Genomic DNA, 26610 nt, shown 5'->3' on the forward strand with positions numbered 1-26610 from the left:
CGTTTGGGGCAAGTCCTGACCTTGTTTGCCCACGAATGTCAGTGCCTGTGATAGTCAATGGTATATGTTCTCTTTCAATGCTAACATGTGAGGAATTCCAGGATTTAAACATCGTGTTGATGAAGGAGCAGCCTACAGAATTCTAAGTCAAAATGGTGTCCAAACCATGGTGGAACCCACAAGTGAAAATCTTCCCTTGCATCTGTTGCCCTTGCCCCTCCTAGGTGTAGGAGCAGAATTAGACCATTCCATCATGGCTTATGTATTAAGTCAAGTCAATTGTCGTTTGACTATATACCTGTGTATAAGACCATAAGACATGGGAGGAGAGTTAGGCCATTCGGCACATTGAGTCTGCTCTGCCATTTCATCATGGCTGATCCTTTTTTTTTTTCACCCTCCTCAGCCCCACTTCCTGGCCTCCTTCCTGTAAACTTTGATGCCATGTCCAATCAAGAACGGATCAAGCTCTGCCTTAAATACACCCAATGACCTGGCTTCCACGGCTGGTTGTTGTAATAAATTCCACAAGTTCACTACATCCAGCTCAAAAAATTTCTCAGCATCTGTTTTATATGGACGCCCTTCTATCCTGAGGCTGTGCCCTCTTGTCCTAGACTCCCCCAACATGGGAAACATCCTTTCCACATCTACTCTGTCTAGGCCTTTCAACATTCCAAAGGTTTCAATGAGATCCCCCTTCATCCTTCTAAATTCCAATGAGTACAGACCCAGAGCTATCAAACATTTCTCGTATGATAACCCTTCATTGCTGGAATCATCCTTGTGAACCTCCTCTGAACCCTCTCCAATGCCAGCACATCTTTTCTTAGATAAGGAGCCCAGAACTGTTCACCATACTCAAGGTGAGGTCTCACAAATGCCTTATAAAGCCTCAGCATCACATCCCCGCACTTGTATTCCAGACCTCTTGAAATGAATACTAACATTGCATTTGCCTTCCTCACTACCAACTTGACCTGCAAGTTGACCTTCAGGGTGTTCTGCACAAGGACCCCCAAGTCCCATTGCATCTTCGACCTGGTTTCTCCCCATTTAGAAAACAGTCTGCACATTTATTTCTACTACAAAAGTGCATAACTGTGCATTTTCCAACATTGTGTTTCATTTGCCACTTTTTTGCCCATTCTCTGTCTGAGTCCTTCTGCAGACTACCTGTTTCTACACTACCTACCCCTCCACCAACCTTCATATCATCTGCAAACTTGGCAACACAGCCACCTATTCCATCATCTAAATCATTGACATACAGCATAAAAAGAAATGGTTCCAACACCGACCCCTGTGGAACACCACTAGTCACTGGCAGCCAACCAGAAAAGGATCCTTTTATTCCCACTCACTGCCTCCTACCAATCAGCCAATGCTCTAACTGTGCCAGTAATTTTCCTGTAATACCATGGGCTCATAACTTGATGAGCAGCCTCATGTATGGCACCTTGTCAGAGGCCTTCTGAAAGTCCAAATATACAACATTCACTGCATCCCATTAATCTATCCTACTTGTAATCTCCTCAAACAATTCCAGCAGGTTCGTCAGGCAGATTTTCCCTTAGGGAAATGATGCTGACCTTCTCCTATGTTGTCCTGTGTCACGAAGTACTCCGCAACCTCATCCTTAACAATTGACTCCAAAATCTTCCCAGCCACTGAGGTCAGGCTAACTGATCTATAATTTCCTTTCTGCTGTCTTCCTCCTTTCTTAAAGAGTGGAGTGACATTTGCAATTTTCCAGTCCTCTGGCACCATGCCAAAGTCTAGTGATGTTTGAAAGATCATTACTAATGCCTCTACAATCTCTACCACTATAATGTATATAACCATATAATGTATATAGAAATGAGACATTTCTCCACACAGCATGTAAAGCACATTGGTGCATAACACACAAGTTATGAAGGTGAGGATAAAATCTACAGATGAATCACATACTCAACAAACTAAAGTGCATTAATATTCAGTATTGTAACGTACATAACAGATTAACCAATGACACTGAATGCAATGCAGCAGGGAGTTCAGAAGCCTGATGGCCTGAGGGAAGAAACTGTTTCCCATCCTGACCGTTCTTTTTAATGCATTGGCATTTCCTGCCTGATGGTAGAAAGTCAGAGTGGGTGATGGATGGGTGGGATCTTTGATAATGTCCCTCTTAACCCTATTTTCCTGCATCTGCAGCCCGTAACCTTTTAGGTGTTGGGCGGAAGAATTGGGTCATTCCATCATGGCCTATATATTATACTTCCCAACCCTATTTTCCTGCCTTCTCCCTGTAATCTTTGACACGCCTACTAATCAAGAACCCATCACCCTCCACTTTAAATGTACTCACTTGGCCTCCACAGCCCTCTGGCAATGGATCCCAGAGATTCATCACCCACTGGTCAAAGAAATTCCTCCTCATCTCTATTTTAAATGGACATCCTCCTATTCTGAGTCTGTGCCCTCTAGTCCTGGACTCCCCCACTAATACAACTGTCCTCCCTGCATCCTATCTAAGTCTTTACTCCTAATAGCTGCTGGCGTGCTTTCTTCAAGATCGTATCAGTGTGTCGGTCCCCCGTCTTTCTCGTACGTTGCAGCTTGAAGAAATGGGAAAGTGTTACATGGGTGAGGGATGGGCTTTTCTTTTTTTTAAAAAACTTTATTGTTTTGCCAACAACAGAACAAACAGGATAAAAGCAGACAGGGTCATCATAGGTGAAGTAAAATCCTATCTTATAATAGAAAAATGAATAGAGAAATGGGTTACATTGCTGTATCAGGGCTTTTCTTTTTAAGATTAAAGCTGAGCACTCATTGATTGGATGGTGTAAAGGGCACTGTACCTCACCTGGAGGATATCTTCATAGACTTCACAGACAGCTCCTTGGGAGCAATGATCACTGCACAGTGAAACGTGATAAACAGAACCATTATTCCACCCAGAGAAGGAACCGAACAATGTCTAGAAGGCATAATGGACATGCAAGTGTATCACACGCTGATTTATTTTCCCCAGTTGTGAAGAAATCTCATGTAAGATAATGCACCCTCAGGGATTTGGCTTCCAAGATGACTTCACCCACAGGCGCCTAAATACTGCCGGTTTGGTGGTGCACAATGGGCGCATTGTGAGGGTTTCTTTGGAAGCCATTGTGAGACAGGTGCCAGAAAGACATAGCTGTGACCCACTCTGCCTGTAACAGTAGAGTCAGTTCTCCCCCCCCCCCCCCCGTCACTGCAGGGATTACATTCTCGCTATTGATAGGGCTGAATAGTTTCAGCAAAGCACAGCTCTGATTAACTGATGTGGAAATTCTGACGACTGGAGGAACATCCACGCAGTCAACAACCCAGAGCAATTGTGATGTATGTTTTTCCAAACTGGCTTTCACACAGGCACACTCCAGCGAAGGAGAACTTTTAAAGTTTTGATCGCAGAGATGCAGAAATGAAGTCAGTCCAATATTGAAGTGGACAGCAAATGGAGGTGTTACTCCATGAGGAGAGGAGGGCGCTCACTCACTCACTCGCCACCTGGGCATTTTCCACAAGGCCGTTACAGATGGGCGTCTACCAGCTCTTGTACTGCCATCGGCACAACCGCTGTCCCTGATTATTGCAGAGGGTGCAGAGGAGATTTACGAGAACGTTGCCTGGATTGGAGAGCGTGCCTTACGAGAATAGGTTGAGTGTACTTGCCCTTTTCTCCTTGGAGCGACGGAGGATGAGAGGTGACCTGATTGAGGTGTATAAGATGATGAGGGGCACTGATTGTGTAGATAGCCAGGGGCTTTTCCCCAGGGCTGAAGTGACTAACACGGGGGGGGGGGGGGAACAGTTTTAAGGTGCCTGGAAATAGGTACCGAAGGGATGTCAAGGGTTAGTTTTTCACACAGAGTGATGGGTGTATGGAATCCACTGCCGATGACAGTGGTGGAGGCAGATACAATAGGGTCTTTTAGTTAGGACTATGCACTGGGGAAATTCTAGGCAGTTTCTAGAGTAGGTTACATGGTCGGCACAACAATGTGGGCTGAAGGGCCTGTATTGTGCTGTAAATTTCTGTGTTCTGTGGCCTTCTCACATTTGAGGGAAGCAGAGACCCAATTGCAGTAAAGCCTTGGAATAAGAAATTGTTTATTGCTTGGTTTCAAAATTAAAGATTAATTTTATTTGTCACACATACATTGAAACATAGTTAAATGCCTTGTTCATGTCAACTATCAACCCAGTCCAAGGGGCTGGGACGGTAGTTTGTTTGTGCAGTTAGCGCAATGCTATTACAGCGCCAATGACTTGGGTTCAAGTTGTTTATACAGAAACTAGTGATATTCTCCCCAGCAGCTCTCTCTTGCCCTGGAGGGAATAAATGGTTAAAGAATCTGTATGAACCAAATTGTAATCTTCGTGTTCTGATCTGTGTTTTCTCGTATTGTGGATTTTGGCTTTTGGATTACTCCCTTGGATTTGGTTTGCCCTGGATCACTTCTGTAAATATACTGCAAATAGGACCACCTGTGTCTGCCTTGTCCTTTCCCCGTCACAAACAACACACAACACTGAGGGTGGACTTGTTTTTACGTTGCTTCCTCAGCACCCCTAGACTAGAGCCAACAGGGGGATGTAACATAAATTGGGGGTTTGTCCGGGATCTGTTAGGAGCTTGCACATTCTCTCAGTGACCACGTGAGCTTCCTCTGGGTGCTCCAGTTTCCTCCCATGTTTCAAAGGCGTGTGGGTTAATTGGTCACATGGGTGTAATTGTTTTTTTTTTGGGTCCAAAGGGCCGGTCACCATGCTGTGTCTCAGATTTTTGGGGGGAAAAAGTACTTGGGGCAACCGCATTTGTCGCCAACATAGCGTGCCCACAACTTACTAACCCATTTGTTTTTGGAATGTGGGAAGAAACCAGAGCACCTGGAGGAAATCACTGTGGTCACAGGGAGAACATACAAACTCCTTACAGTAGCAGGAATTGAACCTGATCTTAAAGCTGGTGCTGTGAACTATTATGCGAACCGCTACACTACCCTACCACACCATTCCATTATTCTGCCATTGCTTTTCCTTCATTCTCTGGTTCACCCTCCAAGCGCAGTCACTACAGGACCCGTTGAGTTAAACGCAGAGTCTCCGGGGCTGATCTTGGGACTGTGTGGAGTTTGCATTTCCTGGTGTCCCACCTGCTCCTGGAGTGCGATAGCCGGCCGATGCCCTCGGTTCTGATCACTGCTAGACCGTGCAAGGGCAGGGTGATGCCTTGCTGAACACCCCTGCAAAACCCTGGGCAACACTTCAGCCTTTCGATACACACACTCGGCTAAGGCAGCTGACGAGAGCCACAGCCAGTGGCTCACACACAAGTGAATTTGCGGCTTCAGAAACGAGCGAGACTTCAAAAATGGAAGTAGCTGAATCACTGCCAGGAGACAGTGTTTGAGAAGTGCAGTCAGAGATTGTACTGTGTGGTGAAGGTGCATTTTCTTTTTTAATTACTGCATTTTAGAAGCAATAATCTGCTTCAAGTGACTGGGTGTGTGAAGTGGGCAAATGTCATTTGTAAACGGAAGGCAGACTGTGTCTCTTTGTGCTTCACCCGCTCTGTTTTGCTTCTCCCCAGAACTGCAGCTGAAACCCAAGCACTGTCCATACAAGCTCAGCCGTCAGTGGCAGGACCTCCTCTACCGCTTTACCAAATGTTCCGCACACGACATCGTTCACGGTGAGTGCTGCCGTGGCCGAGAACTTTATCTGGAAAAGGGAAGTAGGTTCTTATTGCTTTGCATGCTCCTCGGATCCAAGTTGCTCCAGATATTTAGTTAAATCTTTATCCTTTGTTTCTGCTGACTACACTCCTAACACTAGGAAACACAATACTAGAAGGCACAAGAGCCTTAGGACTTGCACCACCAAATTCAAGAACGGTTGCCACCTCTTAACCTTGAACAAAATGGGGTAACTACACTCACTTTCTCCATCATTGAGATGTTCCCACAACCAATGGTCTCACTTTAAGGACTCTTTGTCTCATGCTCTCATTATTTATTGCCATTTCTTTGTAATTACATTTGCACAGTTTGTTGTCTTCTGCACTCTGGTTGATCGTTCGTTGATGCCATTCTAGTTATTATTCTATAGATTTGCTGAGGATGCCTGCAGGAAAATGAATCTCAGGGTTGTATGAGGTGACGTGTATGTACTCTGATAATAAACCTTACTTTGAACTTTGGAAGAAGATGGCCAGAGTTGCAGCTGTGTGGGATGTAAGACCATAAAACAATGGAGCAGAATTAGGCCTTTCAGCCTCTCGAGTCTGCTCTGCTATTCGATCATGGCTGATTTATTGTCAATAGACAATAGGTGCAGGAGTAGGCCATTCGGCATTCACTCTGATCATGGCTGATCATCCACAATCAGTACCCCGTTCCTGCCTTATCCCCATAACCTTTGATTCCGCTATCTTTAAGAGCTCTACCCATCTCTTTCTTCAAAACATCCAGAGACTTGGCCTCCACTGCCTTCTGGGGCTGAGCATTCCACATATCCATAACTCTCTGGGTGAAAATGTTTTTCCTCAACTCCGTTCTAAATGGCCTACCCCTTATTCTTAAACTGTGACCTCTGGTTCTGGACTCACCCATCAGCGGGAACATGCTTCCTGCCTCCAGCGTGTCCAATCCCTTAATAATCTTATATGTTTCAATCAGATCCCCCCTCATCCTTCTAAATTCCAGTGTGTACAAGCCCAGTCGCTCCAACCTTTCAACATCTGACAGTCCCGCCATCCCGGGAATTAACCTTGTGAACCTACGCTGCTCTCCCTCAATAGCAAGAATGTCCTTCCTCAAATTTGGAGACCAAAACTGCACACAATACTCCAGGTGTGGTCTCACCAGGGCCCTGTACAACTGCAGAAGGACCTCTTTGCTCCTATACGCAATTCCCCTTGTTATGAAGGCCAGCATGACATTAGCTTTCTTCACTGCCTTGCTGTACCTGCAAGCTTACTTTCAGTGGACTGATTGTCCCTCAAACCCATTGTCCTGCTCTCTCTCTGTAACCTATGATGCCATTACTAATCAAGAACCTATCAACCTCCACTTTAAATATACCCGATAACTTGTCCTTCACAGCCATCTGTGACAGTGAATTCTACAAATTCACCACCGCCTGGCTGAAGAAATTCCTTCTCCTCTCTGTTCTAAAAGGATGTCTTTGTATTCTGAGACTGTGCCCTTCGCTGCCACCAAGGTAGCTGGAATTTGAATTCATCTGATTAAATCTGGAGTTCTAGTTTCAATCTCTGAAATCCTAAAGATTCTGTCTAGCTCGTTAATGTCATTCAGGAAAGGAAATGTGTTAATCTTCTCCATTTGAGAGGGCGTAATATAGAAGTAGAGATGTAATGTTGAGGCTTTATAAAGCACTGGTGAGGCCTCACTTGGCGTATTGTGAGCAGTTTTGGGCCCCTTATCTAAGAAAGGATGTGCTGCCGTTGGAGAGAGTTCAAAGGAGCTTCACCAAAATGATTCCGGGATTGAAAGGCTTGTCATATGAAGAGTATTGGATGGCTCTGGGCCCGTACTCACTGGAATTCAGAACGGGGCAAATCTGATTGACACCTATCAAATGTTGAAAGGCCTCGATAGAGTGGATGTGTGGAGAGGATGTTCCCTGTGGTTGGCGAGTGTGAGACCAGAGGGATAGCCCCCAAATAGAGGAGTGTTCTTTTCGAATGGAATTGAGAAGGAATTTCTTTAGCCAAAGGAGTTCACCTGGTTGATTAATGTAATTGGGAAAAGGAAATGTGCTGAACTTGTCTAAGACAACGGTAATATGGTTTACTGTTAATTGTCCTACAGGTGGTATGGCTGTTAGCCCTCCTACTTCATAGTTTCAGGGACCTGATTTTGAACCTGACCTTTCCTCTGAGCATTCTGCTTTTCTCCCATTACTCAAAAGGTATTTTTGACGGAGATTTATCTGCTAGGGTAAATTGTCCCCAAGTGGCAGGAAGGAGGTCGAAAGTGTGTAGGTACACGTGTGGGAAAGAATGGGCTGGAGAACCAGAAGGCATGCATTTCAAAGGAGGTGTGAGATGCAAGTTGTTTTTTTTAAGAGTTGTGGGGACCTGGAATGTACTGCCTGAGGCGGTGGTGGTAGAGGCAGATGCATGAGGGACGTAAGTGCGAGGAAAAGGATCTGGGCATTCTGTAGACAGAGGATTACGTTGTTGGCTGTTTGATTACTAGTCTAATTGGCTTGGCACAACGTTGTGGTCTGAAGGGCCAGTTCCAACAGGGATTAGGACTGACGGGATTGCTTTTCAGAAGGCCTTTGACAAGGTGCCGCACATGAGGCTCCTCCACAAGCTACGAGCCCATGGTATTACAGGCAAGATTCCAGGATGGATAAAGCAGTGGTGATTGGCAGGAGGCAGAGAGAGTGAACGAAGGGAGCCTTTCGAGGTCGGCTTCTTTTTGCTTTATATGTCAGTGATTTGGATGACAGAATTGAAAACTTTTTTGCAAAATTTGCAGATGATATGAAGATAGCTAGATGGGCAGGTAGTTTTGAGGAAGTAGAAGGACTTGGACAGATTAGGAGAATGGGAAAGAAGTGGTGTGAGGAAGTGTATGTCATGCACTTTGGTAGCAGATATGAAAGGATTGACTGTTTGCTAAATGGAGAGAAAATTCAAAAATCTGAAGTACAAAGGGACTTAGGAGTCCTTATGCAGGATTCCCTGAATTTGCACGTTGAATTGGTGGTGAGGAAGGCAAAAGTGATGTTAGCATTAATTTCAAAAGGATTAGAATATAAAAGCAAGGGTGTAATGTTGAGACTTTATAAAGCACTGATGAAGCCTCACTTGGAATATTGTGAGCAATTTTGGTACCCCATCTTAGAAAGGTTATGCTGAAACTGGAGAGGGTTCAAAGGAGGTTCACAAAAATGATTCCAGAATTGAATGGTCTGTCATTTGAAGAGCGTTTGATGGTTTTGGAATTCAGAAGAATGAGGGGTGACCTCATTGAAACCTATCAAATGGTGAAAGGCCTTGATAGAGTGACTGTGGAAAGGTTATTTCCTGTGGTGAGAGAGTATAAGACTAGAGGACACTGCCTTAGAATTGAGGGGCGTCCTTTTAGAACAGAGATTAGGTGGAATTTCTTTAGCTAGACAGTGGTGAATCTGTGGAATTCATTGCCACAGGCAGCTATGGAGAGCAAGTCTTTATGTATATTTAAGGCAGAGGTTGATAGATTCTTGATGTCAGGGGATGAAGGGGTGTGGGGGGAAGTCAGGAGATTGGGGCTGAGGGGAGTGGGAAATGGATCAGCCATGACGAAATGGCGGAGCAGGCTCGATGGGCCAAATGGTCTAATTCTGCTCCTATATTTTATGGTCTCATGGCCATAGGCCCGATGGGCCAAATTGCTTCCTTTGCCTTTGTGGAACAGTTTGGGCTGAACAGCAAGACAATTACAAAATGATCCAGCAGGTCTTGTTGTCCAAGTGAAGTAGATCCTTGGGCTCTTCCTCCCCCCACGGTACTGATATTAATTACGGTGCACTGTAGGGTGAAACTAACCCTCCAGGTCCTTGCTGAGAAAGAAACTTCAGCCAAGGCAAGTTCTCCGTCCACCTCTCAGTCTAGTTGTGGACCCAGGAAGTGCTCATTCTCTGCCCAAAGCTCCTTCCTCTCACACAACCTCAAGACCTGGTACATGGAAAATCCCCTTAGAAAGCTGAAGATATCCAAGCTGAGTTTATTGTGTATTGACAAACTGTTTCTCGTACTCACAGATGAACCTATCTTACAGTATCGAAAGAACGTATTCTTCCCCAAGAGCAAAGAGATGCAGGTTGGTTCAACACAATTTTTATGATCGTGACACTGATCAAATGTGGCACAGCTGATTATCTTCACTCCAGCTCATTGCTTTTGAAAGGGGTGAACTACAGCTGTCTTTATTTTTGAAACACAAGTATCTGTGATTTCAGGGTAAAATATGTGACTCTGTTTCTTATTGGCTTACGATGTTATGGTCCTACAAAGTGTCTTTGTAAGTATTTGATTCTTCCCTCAAGGGAACCATTAATGTTACATAACAAGAATCGAGTATGTTGGGATAAGAAAATAAATATTCTCCAAAGGTCGTGATTTTTGTAACTAGCATTGATCAGTAGAATTTCCCTCCGAGGGAGCATCAGTGCTGGTCTTGACAGAATTCCTGTCAGTCCCTAGAATCTTTTGCTGTGCCTGTACTGGAAATACAGGCCTACAGGGAAGAAGTTGTCACCCCGACACAGTGGTGTCAAGAAAAAATCCTCTCCCTCCATGTCGCAAAAACAAAGGAGCTGGTTGTGGACTACAGAGGAATGGAGAAGGGCTAACCCCTATCAACATCAGTGGATCTGAGGTTGAGAGGGTGAATGGCTTTTAAGTTCCTCGGCATCCACATCACAGGACTTCACGTGGTCTGTACACACCGGCTGTGTGGTGAAAAAGGCACAACAGCGCCTCTTTCACCTCAGACGGTTGAAGAAGTTTGGTATGGGCCCCCAAATCCTAAGCACGTTCTCCAGGGGCACAATTGAGAGCATCCTGACTGGCTGCATCACTGCCTGGTATGGGAACTGTACCTCCCTTAATCGCAGGACTCTGCAGAGAGTGGTGCGGACAGCCCAGCGCATCTGTAGATGTGAACTTCCCGCTATTGAGGGCATTTACAGCAACAGGTGTGTAAAAAGGGCCCGAAGGATCATTGAGGACCTGAGTCACTCCAACCACAAACTGTTCCAGCTGCTACCAACCGGGAAATGGTACCGCAGCATAAAAGCCAGGACCATCAGGCTCCGGGACAGCTTCTTCCACCAGGCCATCAGACTGATGAACTCATGCTGATTTGAGTGTATTTCTATGTCACATTGACTGTTCTATTTATAAATTATTATAAATTACTATGATTGCGCAATTAGACAGAGGGATTTTTACCGATGTATGTGAAGGATGTAAGAAACAAGGTTAATTCAATTCAATGCTCGCAAACAGATTCCTGGCGAGACAGCTCAAATGCTAAACCTAAGTTTGGTATTTCAGATCAAGGACGAAGGCATTCTCCGACTGCTCTACGAAGAGGCCAAGTGTAATATTCTGGAGGGCCGGTATCCTTATGACCTGGAGGACTGCCTTCAAGTCGGGGCCCTCGCTTGCCGAATTGAGCTCGGCCCTTTTGACCAGGAACAGCACAATCCGGCCTTCCTTAGGTGAGGGGTGCAATAGTGTTGGGGAGAGCACTGAGGGTTTTGCGTTAAATAAATAGGTTTGAGGATGGAGCTGGATAGCATAGAAACAGGCAAAGCCCACCTTGTCCCTTCTGACCATCGTGCTAAAACTACTTGCCCGCATTAATTTCATTTACCTCTGCGATCAGTATTACACTGGACGACAAATTTTTTTCAGCTTCCTCAGAAACTTTTGTTTATGATGGACTGCTTGAAGCTGAACACAAACGTAATTTCAGACTGCTTATGTCACGTAGGAATTTGGAGAAACGAAATTAAATTTTGATGAATATAATGACAGTGGAAAAGTGTGTATGAAACTGGAGGAGATGGCAGAGATACTTAATGAATACTTTGCTTCAGTATTCACTACGGAAAAGGATCTTGCCGATTGTAGGGATGACTTGCAGCAGATTGAAAAACTTGAGGCTTTACTCTTTGCAGAGAAGGAGGATGAGAGGAGACATGATAGAGGTGTACAAGATAATAAGAGGAATAGATAGAGTGGATAGCCAGCGCCTCTTCCCCAGGGCACCACTGCTCAATACAAGAGGACATGGCTTTAAGGTAAGGGGTGGGAAGCTCAAGGGGGATATTAGAGGAAGGTGTTTTACTCAGAGAGTGGTTGGTGCGTGGAATGCACTGCCTGAGTCAGTGGTGGAGGCAGATACACTAGTGAAGTTTAAGAGAGTACTAGACAGGTATATGGAGGAATTTAAGGTGGGGACTTATATGGGAGGCAGGGTTTGAGGGTCGGCACAACATTGTGGGCCGAAGGGCCTGTACTGTGCTGTACTGTTCTATGTTCTATGTTTGAGCATGTAGATATTAAGGAAGAGGATGTGCTGGAGCTTTTGGCAAGCATCAAGTTGGATAAGTCACTGGGACTTGTTGGGATGTACCCCAGGCTACTGTGGGAAGCGAGAGTGGAGATTGCTGAGCCTCTGGTGATGATCTTTGCATCATCGATGAGGATGAGGAGAGGTTCCGGAGGATTGCAGGGTTTTGGATGATGTTCCCTTATTCAAGAAAGGGAGTAGAGATAGCCCAGGGAATTATAGACCAGTGAGTCTCATGGTCTGAGTTGACATTCCCTCTGGTTGTAGTCCTGCCCAACCTCAGTGGAAACAGCCTGCTTGCATTTAGCTGGAAAGCACTTTGGCTTACCTTGAGGTCATGTAAAAGGCAAACCGAGACCTGTTCGGATTTTAAAATCCAGCAGTTTTTGTAAGGTTGCCCAAGCAAAGGATTATCCCTCAGCTGACATCACCATAGACCATAAGACAAAGGAGCAGAAGTCGGCCAATCGGCTTATCGAGTCTGCTCTGCGAACAAAACAAATGATTTGGTCAGTGCTGTGTTCGTCACGTTTGCCAAGTTTCAAAATGATCACACCTCAAGTCTCCTACGAAGGTTTGGGGTGTCTGAGTGGTTGCAGAAACCAAACCTGTTGGTGTGTTTTAACCCGTTTCCAGGGGGAAAATCGACCTGTTCCTCCCCACGCACCTGTGCAAGAAGCATGGCGGGCTGCTGTCGGCGTTCCGGTCCCGCGGGGCCAGGCAGCAGAGCTACGAAGAGATGCTGCTCGAGTCCTTCAGGCAGCTGGTGGATGACGCCGCGTGCGAGGAGACGGAGGCGCTGAAGCTGCTCTACCACCGGTATCTGCAGAAGTGTCATGGGCTGCTGTATTATGGGTAAGACGCGATGAGGTCCGGTGAACCCTGAAAACAGAGTGCGAGGAGTTGACACGAGTTGTACCGAGGCCGGCTTCAAATGCGAAACCGTTTGCTTAGGAGCCTAGTAATACTTCACGTGTGTCTCTGGAATAAAGGGGTGTATAATAATAATAATAAAGGAGAGATGCCAGGGAAACACGAGTGGAATTACACGAGACCATAAGAAATAGGAGCAGGAGTCGGCCACCTGGCCCGTCGAGCCTGCTCCACCATTCAATAAGATCATGGCTGATCTGACCATGGACTCGTCTCCACCTACCTGCCTTTTCCCCAATATAATTCATCGTTGAAGTTGGGTTGAATTCAAGAGCTGGCAGCAGAAGATGGTGGTATTTTGTTGGGTTTGGAGTTTTGACTTGGGACCTCGGCATTAGTGGAGTTTTCATCCGAACACCTTGTAGGATCTTGAGATGGCGGGGGGTGTGGGTTATATAGAGCGGGAGAGGGAGATAGGGAGCCCAAGACATTTGTATGGTACTCTTATTTGTCAACATGGAGTGGAGAGGGGGTTTGTGAAGGACAATGGGAATGGCGAGGCTGGAGCACCATGGGAGGAGTGTAGGACAGGTGGCAGAGGAGGAGTAATGGTTGGGGGGGGAGGTGGGAGAGGGGGCGGCACTGGTCCAGACTCAACCAACCCTGAGACAGCAGGCAAGGTCATTTGATTCCGAACAATTGGTTTATTGATCATTACAGACTGTCTCTCCGGTGCTTCCTGCTCCCTTCCCCTTTTCCCAACCATAATTCCCCTCTCCCTGCCCCTTCCCACTCTCAATAGAGACCCATACCCGAATCAGGTTTATCATCACTTGCATATGTCAAGAAATTTGTTTGTGGCGGCAGCACAGTGCAATACATAAAATTGCTACAGTATTGTGCAGAATTCTTAGGTATCCTGACTATATATTTGTGCCTAAGGCTTTTGCACAGTACTGGTCAACCCGAAGTATCTTTGAGAAGATGGTGGTGTGTCACTTTCATGGGCTGCCTCTGTCCGTGTGATAGATGTCCTCTCAGTGTTACTAGGTAAGGAGTTCCAGCACGTAGGGAACAGCAGTACATCTCCAAATGAGAATTATGTGCAACTTCAAAGTTCAAAGTAAATTTATCATCAAAGTGCATGTTTGGTGCCATATACAACCCTGAGACTGGATCCTCGTTCAGGCATTTACAGGGCCGGGGCGGGGCGGTGAGGAGGAGAAAAACAATAAAATTCCACCAAAAGAAAAACGTATGTAAACAGACAATCAACCACTGTGCAAAAGGCAAGCTGCAACTCTTGTCAAATGGCCTTGAAAGTGAACCTGTAGATCATAGAATCAGTTCAGCTCAGTGGTTATTGGCGTTGTCCGTATGGCTCAGGTGGGGCCTAACTTTCTGTACCTGGTGATGTGGGGCCCGCGGCTTCTGTACCTCCTGCCCAAAAGTTCATGGTCATAGTCATAGTCATACTTTATTGATCCCGGGAGAAATTGGTTTTCGTTACAGTTGCACCATAAATAATACATAGTAATAGAATCATAAATAGTTAAATAGTAATATGTAAATTATGCCAGTAAATTATTAAATAAGTCCAAGACCAGCCTATTGGCTCAGGGTGTCTGACCCTCCAAGGGAGGAGTTGTAAAGTTTGATGGCCACAGGCAGGAATGACCTCCTATGACGCTCTGTGCTGCATCTCGGTGGAATGAGTCTCTGGCTGAATGTACTCCTGTGCCCAACCAGTACATTATGTAGTGTGGATGGGAGATATTGTCCAAGATGGCATGCAACTTGGACAGCTTCCTCTTTTCAGACACCACCGTCAGAGAGTCCAGTTCCATCCCCACAACATCACTGGCCTTACGAATGAGTTTGTTGATTCTGTTGGTGTCTGCTGCCCCAGCACACAACAGCAAACATGATAGCACTGGCCACCACAGACTCGTAGAACATCCTCAGCATCGTCCGGCAGATGTTAAAGGACCTCAGTCTCCTCAGGAAATAGAGACGGCTCTACCCCTTCTTGTAGACAGCCTCAGTGTTCTTTCACCAGTCCAGTTTGTTGTCAATTCGTATCCGCAGGTATTTGTAATCCTCCACCATGAGCGAGAGGCGGGTTTGGCTTGGACGGTGGGGGTCTTTGACGGATGCTGTTTCCTTGTACCAGCTCTCCATGTAATTGTATTCAGTGGCGGGGAGGGCTTTGGCTGTGATGGACTGGGCTATATCCACCACTCTCTGTAGCCTTTTCTGTTTCTGGGAATTGATGTTTCCATACCAGGCTGTAATACAATCCACTATACATCTATGGAAGTTTGTCCCACGTTTTTGGTGACCTGCCGAATGTATGCAAACAAGAAAGCAGAAGCAAGTCATGCATGTGTTCTTCGTGATGATGCTTGATTGCTGGGCCCAGGACAGATCCTCTGATGTGTTAAGGACCCTCTTCAGCTTGGTTTTCCCCTAATGAGACTTGGCTCACTGACCTCCAGTTTCTCCCTCCTGCAGTTGGCTCTTTGGTTCCGCTGGGTCTGAGGCTATGTCCACACTAGACCGGATAATTTTGAAAACGCCGGTTTCGCATAAAAACGATCGGCGTTTTTCAAAATATCTGTCCACATTAAAACGGATATTTGGGCGAATCTACTCCTACTGGGCATGCGCAGACACATCTACAGAAAACAAGCGAAGGGGAAACGGTATAATATTTACGTTTCCGCGACGGCGTTGTGCCATTTACATTGGTCAAAAACTAGAGTACCAACAACAACAGCGAAAGAAACATTTCAACAATGTCTTCGAGGAATACAAAGAAAACCTCCGCTAGAAAAAGCAGACCGGACTTCTTCGTTTAGACAGACAATGAAGTTGAGCTGTTTCTGTGAGTTACAAATGACTACAAAGTCAGCGAAGCAGTGGAGATGTTTAATTCCAAACAAACTATTAACGTAGACAATAAAGTAAACAACACACGCATGAAGCCGTTCTCTATCCAAGATCAACAAGAGAGTGGAATCTTCTGCCGCCACACCTGCGCAGTATTTCTGACATTAATATTTTTAAAGATACACTCAATCAAATCAATTTAGGGGATCTAGTCAAAAAAGCTCACTTTACAATCTAACTCTCACACCGTTCACACCGACTGCGCGTTATAACAGCCGTCCGGCAGTGCTTGCGCAGTACCAAGCAGAAGCAGAAAAAGCATTGTTGTGGTGTTGTCATGACAGCGTTTTTAAATCTCTCCATTTACCCCGCCCACAGTACAGCGCGCAACAATCGTTTTCAAATTTACACACTCTGGAGAGTGTTTTAGAAAAGCTCCGTTTTCAGGGGGATGAAAATGCCGTTTCAATGTGGACGGAGGGTCAAAACGAAGAGAAAAGGCTTCGTTTTCAAAATTATCCGGTCTAGTGTGAACGGAGCCTGAGAAGCTGATGTGGCAGCACTCGGCCTGATTTTCAGTCTCGCCCTTGCATGCCGATTTGTCACCACCGACAACGCGGTGTTGTCAGCAACTTGTGCGCGGCTTTGGAACTGTACTGAGCCACGTGGTCGTAAGTGTGAAGCGAGTCGAGCAGGGGGGCTAAGCACACAGCATTTTGTTGTGCGTGTGCTGATGGGGTGATTGGGAAGAAGACGTTGTCGCCAGTCCATACTAACTGGGGTCCTCCGGACGGAAGAAATCGAGGAACCAGTTGCACAAGGAGGGAAAGAGGCCCAGGCCTTGGAGTTCCGCGATGATTTTTGAGGGAGGGGCGAGAGTTGTGAATGCTGAGCTGTCGTCGACGAAGAGCATCCTGCCGTATGCATCTCCTTCACCCAGGTGTTCCAGAATTGAGTACCAGCCCTGGAAACAGAATCTGCTGACGACCTGTTGTGAGGGCAGGCAGGCGGGAGTGGGTGCAGATCACTCTTCAGGCAGGAGTTGGTGTGCTTCATGACCGACCTCTCGAATCACAGTGGATACAAGTGCCACTGGACGACGGTCACTGAGGCAGGTTACCATGTTCTTGGGCACTGGTATGATGGATGCCAGCTTGAACGTGCACAGGTGCTGAACAGGTCAGGCAACATCGATGGGAAAAGAAACTTAAGTGTTTTAGATTGGCAACCTGTCATCAAAATGGTTTCAAAGTAATGGACGTCTGTGTCCTTGACTGCCTCTATTACCTAGATTTGGGTTGTTGCCAGAAATGCTCTTGCTTCACCACTTTGGGGCAAATTTATGTATCCTTTGACCTTGAGTTATTTCTGATTTTGAGAGGAATTAATTGGGCAGGTTAGCCTCTTCTGTTTGTAGAGCACGTCGCAGGACGGGGAATATCCTGAAAAGCCAAACTGGGACACGCTGGCTTCGGAGAGGCTGGTTGAATCCTTCCAAAAAATTCAGTTAGAGCGAGCTGCAATCACTTCTATTTCTACTGACTGAGGGTTCGAAGATTCATAGTCCTGCCTTCTCTGAAGAAGAAAATTGCTGTCCAATGTTATGTTTGCATGACTGTTCTGCTCTCCCGTTTCTGAGTATCTGTTACAATACGTGGGTTTTGACTGAAGGGGGGAAAATGTGGCTGGAGTGGCTTAGCACTTTCGTGCAAAGGTGTTTATTAGGTGCGTCAAAAGCCAAACCTGCAAAACCTGCCAATATTTCCAAAAGGTTATCTGGCAGAAAACACAATAGCTTCGTACCATTTTGTCCGGTGTGAACTCCTGGCAGCTCGGTCTCTCTCCCTGTTACCGAGAGCGATCTGCCCTGTTTTTTTTTCGGCACCAGGATATACCACCTTTGGGAAGGGGGAACCTCGACTCAGACCATGAGACCTGTGTCGGGCATTTTCATGCCTTACAAGGCGGAGATTGGAAGTCTGTGTGGGGCGCCACTCCTCACACAGACACTAGAGCAATGTATGGTTAAGTGCCTTGCTCAAGGACACAAACACGCTGCCTCAGCTGAGGCTCGAACTAGCGACCTTCAGATCACTAGACAAACGCCTCAACCACTTGGCGACGTGGTTACCACTACCTTTAGTTACCCTCAAAGTTAACTTAAGACTACACATGAATCAGAATGTGATGCACCCCATGATGTAGTTACAATCATATTACAAAGCAAACAAGTATGTACCTTAAATACAGTATAAAAACAAAATGTGCACATTTATACTTTTAAAGAAATGGAATATTCTGCCGTGTATGGTGGGGAAAGGCACCAGAAAGCCAACCCAACACTCACAACACGCTGGAGGAACTCGGCAGGTCGTCCTGACAAAGGGTTCTGGCCTGAAACGTTGACTGATCTTTTCCACAGATGCTGCCCGACCTGCTGAGTTCCTCCAGCGTGTTGTGAGTGTTGCTTTGACCCCAGCATCTGCAGAGTATTTTGTGTTTAGAAAGCCAACCCAAATGCATCAGCTTGGTTTAGAATCCATGAGAAAAGACTGGGGAAGACATTGAAGTGCGTACACCTAGCACAACACCTGAAGAGTGACTAGCCAATGTATGTATGTGTGTGTGTATACAAGTGTGAACGGAGTGTGTTTATCCTTCATACTCAAACATCATCCCTTTTGACCCTTTTTTAATAACTTGAATGGGGTCACCCTCACACTTCTCCCTTCTGTCTATTTCCTCTCACTTCAGTGATTATTCTACTCGATGGCGCTGGTGATCTTTCCATCCTTTTGTTTTTCGGAAAAGGGGGACGGGTGTGAGGTGCTCGTGCAGTGAATAAGCTCCCAACGTTGCTGTGTTCCCCTCCTTACCCTTCACTCCTCTTGCCTTCAGCTCCGCGATGTTCACGGGCCAGATTGACAGGCCAGCTCAGAGCTTCCTGCAGCGGAATGGACGCAAGTCAGTAACCATAGCGATCAGTCTGGATGGTGTATCTGTCATGGACAGTAAAGAAAAGGTATCTTTTAGCAATTTTGTCACTGGTGGGTGGGTGCATGGAATGCTGTGCCGGCGGATACAGTAGGATCTTTTAAGAGACTTGGATAGGTACATGGAGCTTAGAAAAACAGAAGGCTTTGTGGAAGGGTAATTCTAGGCAGCTTCTTGGTTACATGGTCAGCACAGCAATGTGGGCCGAAGGGCCTGTAATGTGCTGTAGATTTCTGTTTCACTCTATGACATGGGCATTGTAGTAATGTGTGTTTTCACCCTAAGGGCATGTTAACTGTTGCCTCACTTAATGATAAATCTCATGTGACTGCAAACCAGGGTCGCAAGTTGAGGGGTGGCGGCTCAGTGTGAAGAGAGTGAGATTCATTCAGCTGGCCTGGGCCACACAGTGTCCTGTGCGTGTCTGCTTGTCGGTGCAAAGCAGAAACTTCACGCCTCGCCATCGTGGCCCAGTGGGCTGATGCGCAGTGGCTGGTTTGGAGCGACTTCGGTGCTGACGAAATCAGGAGAGAGCAAGTCAAGGGAGCTCTTAAACTTTCTAGAGCTGACCTTAGGGTAATGACGAGCATTGATTGAGACTGATCGATGTTCTCCCCCCTCTCTCCCCCCCTCCCTCTCTCAGTGTGTGCTCTTGGCTCTGTACTTTCATGAGCTCTCGTGGGATTATACGTCCTCCGAGGATGAAGACTCTGATGACATCTTGTGGCTGGAGTTTGACGGTGAGGAGGGGGGAGCTGTGGTAAACAAGCTTCTGAAGATCTACTCCAAGCAGGTACCATCAGCTTCTCATTTAAGATGCAATAGTGCTTGTAAGTAGCAGGTAATCTTCAGAATCAGATTTAACATCACCCGCAAATGTTGTGAAATTTGTTAACATCTTGTCAGCAATACAAGGTAAATTCAGGAAAAAAATTGATATACAGTAAGTATATGTATATTAAATTGGTTAAAATAAGTAATACAAAAACAAATTTTTTTAAAAAGTAGTGAGGTAGTGCTTATGGGTTCCATGTCCATTCAGAAATCAGACGGTAGAGGGGAAGAAGCTGTTCCTGAATCACTGAGCGTGTGTCTTCAGGCTCCTGTATCTCCGTCTTGGTGGTAGCAATGTCCTGGGTGGTGAGGGTCCTTGGTGATGGAAGCCGCTTTTTTTTTTGAGGCACTGCACCTTGACAATGTCTTGGGTGCTACGGAGGCTAGTGCAGGTACTATGGAGACAGAGTTTACAACTCTCTGCAGCTTACTGTGATCTCCCCCTCCTCCGCCCCCCCCCCCAATACCAGATGGAGATGCAGCCAGTTAGAATGCTCTGTAGAAGTTTGAGTGTTTTGGTGACAGACTCCTCAAACTCCTGATGGAATAGAGGTGCAGTCTTTCCTTTTTGGCTGCATTGATATGTTGGAACCAGGTTAGATCCTTGGGGATATTGACACCCAGGAACTTGAAATCGCTCACTCCCTCCACTTCTGGACCCTTTATGAGGATTGGTTTGTGCTCCCTCGTCCTCAGGGCCCAAGCTGTGATGTTGGTTCTCAGTCAAGTGCTGCAAGCACTTAGTGCGAACCTGATGTTTCTTTTGAACCCCAACGCACAGGAACACAATCATAGTTACACACCCAGAATTTAAATGACCTTGTCACCGCCTTGATTCTGATAGGGGAAAATCTTGAATTGCTGATTCTGGGCGCTGGGGTGTATCTCTAAGTATTGAATAATCTAATTATTTGCTTAATTAGAGCTCTTGCAGGAGTGCTTCTAGTATCTTGGAGTTTAAAGGATCGATGTCTGGTTAATCAGTTTGATTCCTATAGCTGATTCTAACTGGTCTGGGGAATAGTACAGGGCGAGAGAAAGAGAGAGAGCAAGAGACAGACAGACATACAGTAGTGTAGTGATTAGTCTGTTACAGCAGCAATGACCCAGGTTCAATAATCAGCGTTGTCTGTAAGGAGTTTGCACTTTTCTCCTGTGTCCAGACGCGCCTGTTTCAATGGGTGCATTTAATGTCAGGGAAATGTACACAATATACATCCTGAAATTCTTTTTCTTTGTAAACATCCATGTAAACAGACGAGTGCTCCAAAGAATGAACGAGTTAAATGTTAGAACTCCAAAGTCCTCCCCCCAACTCCCCCCACCCACGCATAAGCAGCAGTAAGGCAATGACCACCTGCCCCCTCCCCCACCAGCAAGAAAAAACATCCCCCCCCCCCACTGAGCACTCAAGCGTGCAGCAAAGCATCAATAATGACACGGACTTGCAGTACCCCAAAGACTACTCGTTCACCCAGTAACTCGACATACCACATGCTCGCTTGCTCTCCCTAATAAGAGAAAAAGAGGTGTGCCTATTATCGTGCTGTATCTCAAAAAATAAAGTATAAACTTCCATTTCTTCAAAGATTCAAAGCACATTTATTATCAAAGAATGTACAAATTATGCACCTTGAGACTTGTCTGCTTACAGGCAGTCGCAAAGCAAGAAACTTGAATAACCCAATTTAAAAACCACTGTGTAGAGAAAGAGATTTGACAACTATCATTCCCTTGTCAAATAGTGTGTCTGTTTTACTGGTGGAGGTCTCTAGGCTTGACAGCTTTTGATGTATATTGGATTTTAACTTCCTGTGCAGAGACGCTAATGTGTTACACCAATAACTCTATTGCTCATTAATCTGGAATATGAATAATTACCAGCTTAACTGGAATAAGAACATAAGAAATAGGAGCAGGAGTCGGCCATCTGGCCCGTCGAGCCTGCTCCGCCATTCAATAAGATCATGGCTGATCTGACCATGGACTCGTCTCCACCTACCTGCCTTTTCCCCATAACCCTTAATTCCCCTATTATGCAAAAATCTACTCAACCTTGTCTTAAATGTATTTACTGAGGTAGCCTCCACTGCTTCATTGGGCAGAGAATTCCACAGATTCACCACTCTCTGGGAAAAGCAGCTCCTCCTCATCTCCATCCTAAATCTACTCCCTGAATCTTGAGGCTTTGTCCCCTAGTTCTAGTCTCACCTACCAGTGGAAACAACTTTCCTGCCTCTATCTTTTCTACCCCTTCCATAATTTTATGTTTCTATAAGATCTCCTCTCACTCTTCTGAATTCCAGCGAGTACAGTCCCAGGCGACTCAATCTCTCCTCATAGTCTAACCCCCTCATCTCTGGAATCAACCTGGTGAACCTCCTCTGCATCGCCTCCCCAAGCCAGTATATCCTTCCTATGGCTTTAAGATTTAGAACCATAGAAACTACAGCACAGAAACAGGCCCTTTGGCCCTTCTTGGCTGTGCCGAACCATTTTCTGCCTAGTCCCACTGACCTGCACACGGACCATATCCCTCCATACACCTCCCATCCATGTATCTGTCCAATTTATTCTTAAATGTTAAAATAGAACCTGCATTTACCACCTCGTCTGACAGCTCATTCCACACTCCCACCACTCTCTGTGTGAAGAAGCCACCCCTAATGTTCCCTTTAAACTTTTCCCCCCTCACCCTTAACCCATGTCCTCTGGTTTTTTTCTCCCCTTGCCTCAGTGGAAAAAGCCTGCTTGCATTCACTCTATCTATACCCATCATAATTTTATATACCTCTATGAAATCTCCCCTCATTCTTCTATGCTCCAGGGAATAAAGTCCTAACCTATTCAACCTTTCTCTGTAACTGAGTTTCTCAAGTCCCGGCAACATCCTTGTAAACCTTTTCTGCACTCTTTCAACCTTATTTATATCCTTCCTGTAATTTGGTGACCAAAACTGAACACAATACTCCAGATTCGGCCTCACCAGTGCCTTATACAACCTCATCATAACATTCCAGCTCTTATACTCAATACTTTGATTAATAAAGGCCAATGTACCAAGAGCTCTCTTTACGACCCTATCTACCTGTGACGCCACTTTTAGGGAATTTTGTATCTGTATTCCCAGATCCCTCTGTTCCACTGCACTCCTCATTGCCTTACCATTAACCCTGTATGTTCTACCTTGGTTTGTCCTTCCAATGTGCAATACCTCACACTTGTCAGTATTAAACTCCATCTGCCATTTTTCAGCCCATTTTTCCAGCTGGTCCAAGTCCCTCTGCAGGCTCTGAAAACCTTCCTCACTGTCTACTACACCTCCAATCTTTGTATCATCAGCAAACTTGCTGCTCCAATTTACCACATTATCATCCAGATCATTGATATAGATGACAAATAACAATGGACCCAGCACCGATCCCTGTGGCACACCACTAGTCACAGGCCTCCACTCAGAGAAGCAATTCTCTACCACCACTCTCTGGCTTCTTCCATCGAGCCAATGTCTAATCCAATTTACCACCTCTCCATGTATACCTAGCGACTGAATTTTCCTAACTAACCTCCCATGCGGGACCTTGTCAAAGGCCTTACTGAAGTCCATGTAGACAATATCCACTGCCTTCCCTTCATCCACTTTCCTGGTAACCTCCTCGAAAAACTCCACAGATTGGTCAAACATGACCTACCACGCACAAAGCCATGTTGACTCTCCCTAATAAGCCCCTGACTATCCAAATGCTTGTAGATTCTGTGTCTTAGTACTCCCTCCAATAACTTACCTACTACTGACGTTAAACTCACCGGCCTATAATTTTCCGGATTACTTTTCGATCCTTTTTTAAACAACGGAACAACATGAGCCACTCTCCAATCCTCCGGCACTTCACCCGTAGACAGCGACATTTTAAATATTTCTGGCAGGGCCCCTGCAATTTCAACACTAGTCTCCTTCAAGGTCCGAGGGAACACTCTGTCAGGTCCCGGGGATTTATCCACTTTAATTTTCCTCAAGACAGCAAGCACCTCCTCCTTTTCAATCTGTACAGTTTCCATGGTCTCACAACTTGATTCCCTCAATTCCATAGATTTCATGCCAGCTTCCTTAGTAAATACAGACGCAAAAAACCTATTTAAGATCTCCCCCATTTCCTTTGGTTCCGCACAAAGCCGACCACTCTGATCTTCAAGAAGACCAATTTTATCCCTTACAATCCTTTTGCTCTTAATATACTTGTAAAAGCTCTTTGGATTATCCTTCACTTTGACTGCCAAGGCAACCTCATGTCTTCTTTTTGCCCTCCTGATTTCTTTCTTAAGTATTTTCTTGCACTTCTTATACCCCTCAAGCACCTTATTTACTCCCTGCTTCCTATACACGTCATACAACTCCCTCTTCTTCTTTATCAGAGTTGCAATATCCCTTGAGAACCAAGGTTCCTTATTCCTTATCAATTTGCCTTTAATCCTGACAGGAACATACAAACTCTGCACTCTCAAAATTTCTCCTTTGAAGGCTTCCCAACCTACACATCACCAATCACATCTTTGCCAGAGAACAACCTGTCCCAATCCACGCTTTTTAGATCCTTTCTCATTTCTTCAAATTTGGCCTTCTTCCAGTTCAGAACCTCAACCCTAGGACCAGATCTATCCTTGTCCATGATCAAATTGAAACTAATGGTGTTATGATCACTGGAACCAAAGTGCTCCCCTACACAGACTTCTGTCACTTGCCCTAATTCGTTTCCTAACAGGAGATCCAATATTGCATCCTCTCTAGTTGGTCCCTCTATATATTGATTTAGAAAACTTCCCTGAACACATTTTACAAACTCTAAACCATCTAGACCCCTAACAGTATGGGAGTCCCAATCAATGTATGGAAAATTAAAATCCGCTACCACCACAACTTTATGTTTCCTGCAGTTGCCTGCTATCTCTCTGCAGATTTGCTCTTCCAAGTCTCGTTGACTATTGGGTGGTCTGTAATACAATCCCACTAACGTGGCCATACCTTTCCTGTTTCTCAGCTCCACCCATAAGGACTCAGTAGACAAGCCCTCTAATCTGTCCTGCCTGAGCACTGCTGTAATATTTTCCCTGACAAGCAACGCTACTCCCCCACCTTTCATTCTTCTGCCTCGATCACATCTGAAACATCGGAACCCTGGAATATTAAGCTGCCAGTCCTGCCCCTCCTGTAGCCAAGTTTCACTAATTGCTACAACATCATAATTCCACGTGTCAATCCACACCCTCAACTCATCCGCCTTCCCCGCAATACTCCTAGCATTGAAATATATACACCTCAGAAGATTTTTACCACCACTCACAACCTTTCTATCAGCGGATTTGCTTAAACTTTCAATATCATTTATTTTCACCCCAGCCACACTGTCAGCTCTGGCACTCTGGTTCCCATCCCCCTGCAAACCTAGTTTAAAGCCTCCCCAATAGCACTAACAAACCTCCCTGAAAGGATATTGGTCCCCCTGTGGTTCAAGTGTAACCCGTCTCTCTTGTACAGGTCCCACCTGCCCCAGAAGAGGTCCCAATGATCCTGAAATCTGAAACCCTGCCCCCTACACCAGTTCCTCAGCCACTTGTTCCTCCTCCAGAGCATCCTATTCCTACCCTCACTGGCACCTAGCACAGGTAGCAATCCTGAGATTACCACCCTTGAGGTCCTGCTTTTCAACTTCCTACCAAACTCTCTATACACACTGTCCAGGACCTCTTCACTCTTCCTTGCTATGTCATTGGTACCGATGTGCACCATGACATCTGGCTGGTCACCCTCCCACTTCAGAATGTCATGCAATCGATCAGAGACATCCTTGACCCTGGCACCTGGGAGGCAACAAACCATCCTGGATTCTCTGTCACGACCACAGAACCTTCTATCTGCACCTCTAACTATCGAGTCCCCTATCACTACCACTCTCCTCTTTCTCCCCCCTCCCTTCTGCACTGCAGAGCCAGACTCAGTGCCAGAGATCCGGCTACTGCAGCTAGTCCCAGGTAAGTCATCTCCCCCCAACAGTATCCAATGTGGTATACTTGTTGTTGAGGGGAATGGCCACAGGGGAACCCTGCTCTGCCTGCCCTTTCCTCTTCCCTCGCCTGACAGTGACCCAATTTCCTGTCCTCTGCTCCTTTGGCGTAACTACCTCCCTGTAGCTACGGTCTATAATCTCCTCATTCACCCGAATGATCTGCAGATCATCCAGCTCCTGCTCCAGTTCCCTAACGCGGTTTGTCAGGAGCTGCAGCTGGATGCACTTCTTGCAGGTGTCGTTGTCAGGGACACCGGAGGGCTCCCTGACTTCCCACATCCTGCGAGAGGAGCATTTCAACATCCTGCCTGGCATTCTCTCTGCGCTAGACAATCTGAACAGAAAACTTACGGAAACCTACCCTGGCCTCTGCCTGTTCTCACCGAAGCCTGTTTGAGCCAAAGCCGCCCCACTCTGACTCAGTCCGCTCCGACGATGGCCGCTACAGTGGTGGCCGCTGTATATGGTGGTCTGCTTTTTAAACCTTGGCGCGCTACGTCACGCACCTGTGCAGTGCAGACCCTTCTCCCCGAACAGTTTTTTCAAAAAAAAACGACTTTTTCGACCCGAATTCTTCCGCTCACTTCTTCAGCTACTTGCTTCGACTGAAAAAGTGGAAAACAAGTGGAAAGAAAGTGTAACCCTCTAACCCAGGGGTTTCCACTCTTTTTTATGCCTTGGACGCTTACCATTAACCGAGGGGTCCGTAGACCCCTGGGGTTGGAGATGCCTGTGGCAAATATTGATTTGTAGAGGGTTTTCCAATGGCTTTGCAAACTCTGCCGTTTTCACCCCAGCACATCATAGGGAAGTGAATT

At 46.0% G+C, this 26610-nt stretch overlaps 1 protein-coding gene across 2 annotated transcripts in view; it reads left to right on the top strand.

Moving 5' to 3' along the window:
- The window catches only part of frmd8 (FERM domain containing 8), a 59957-nt gene that overhangs the window by 18171 nt on the left and 15176 nt on the right, over positions 1 to 26610 (top strand). For both annotated transcript variants that reach the window (XM_072245727.1, XM_072245728.1), the window contains exons 4-9: positions 5627 to 5728; positions 9817 to 9875; positions 11114 to 11280; positions 12774 to 12992; positions 18801 to 18924; positions 19540 to 19689. In XM_072245727.1, coding sequence (XP_072101828.1) covers positions 5627 to 5728; positions 9817 to 9875; positions 11114 to 11280; positions 12774 to 12992; positions 18801 to 18924; positions 19540 to 19689 — 821 coding nt within the window. The remainder of the gene's footprint in view (positions 1 to 5626; positions 5729 to 9816; positions 9876 to 11113; positions 11281 to 12773; positions 12993 to 18800; positions 18925 to 19539; positions 19690 to 26610) is intronic.

Source organism: Mobula birostris, chromosome 28 (assembly GCF_030028105.1).
Source record: "Mobula birostris isolate sMobBir1 chromosome 28, sMobBir1.hap1, whole genome shotgun sequence".
NCBI lineage: Eukaryota > Metazoa > Chordata > Chondrichthyes > Myliobatiformes > Myliobatidae > Mobula > Mobula birostris.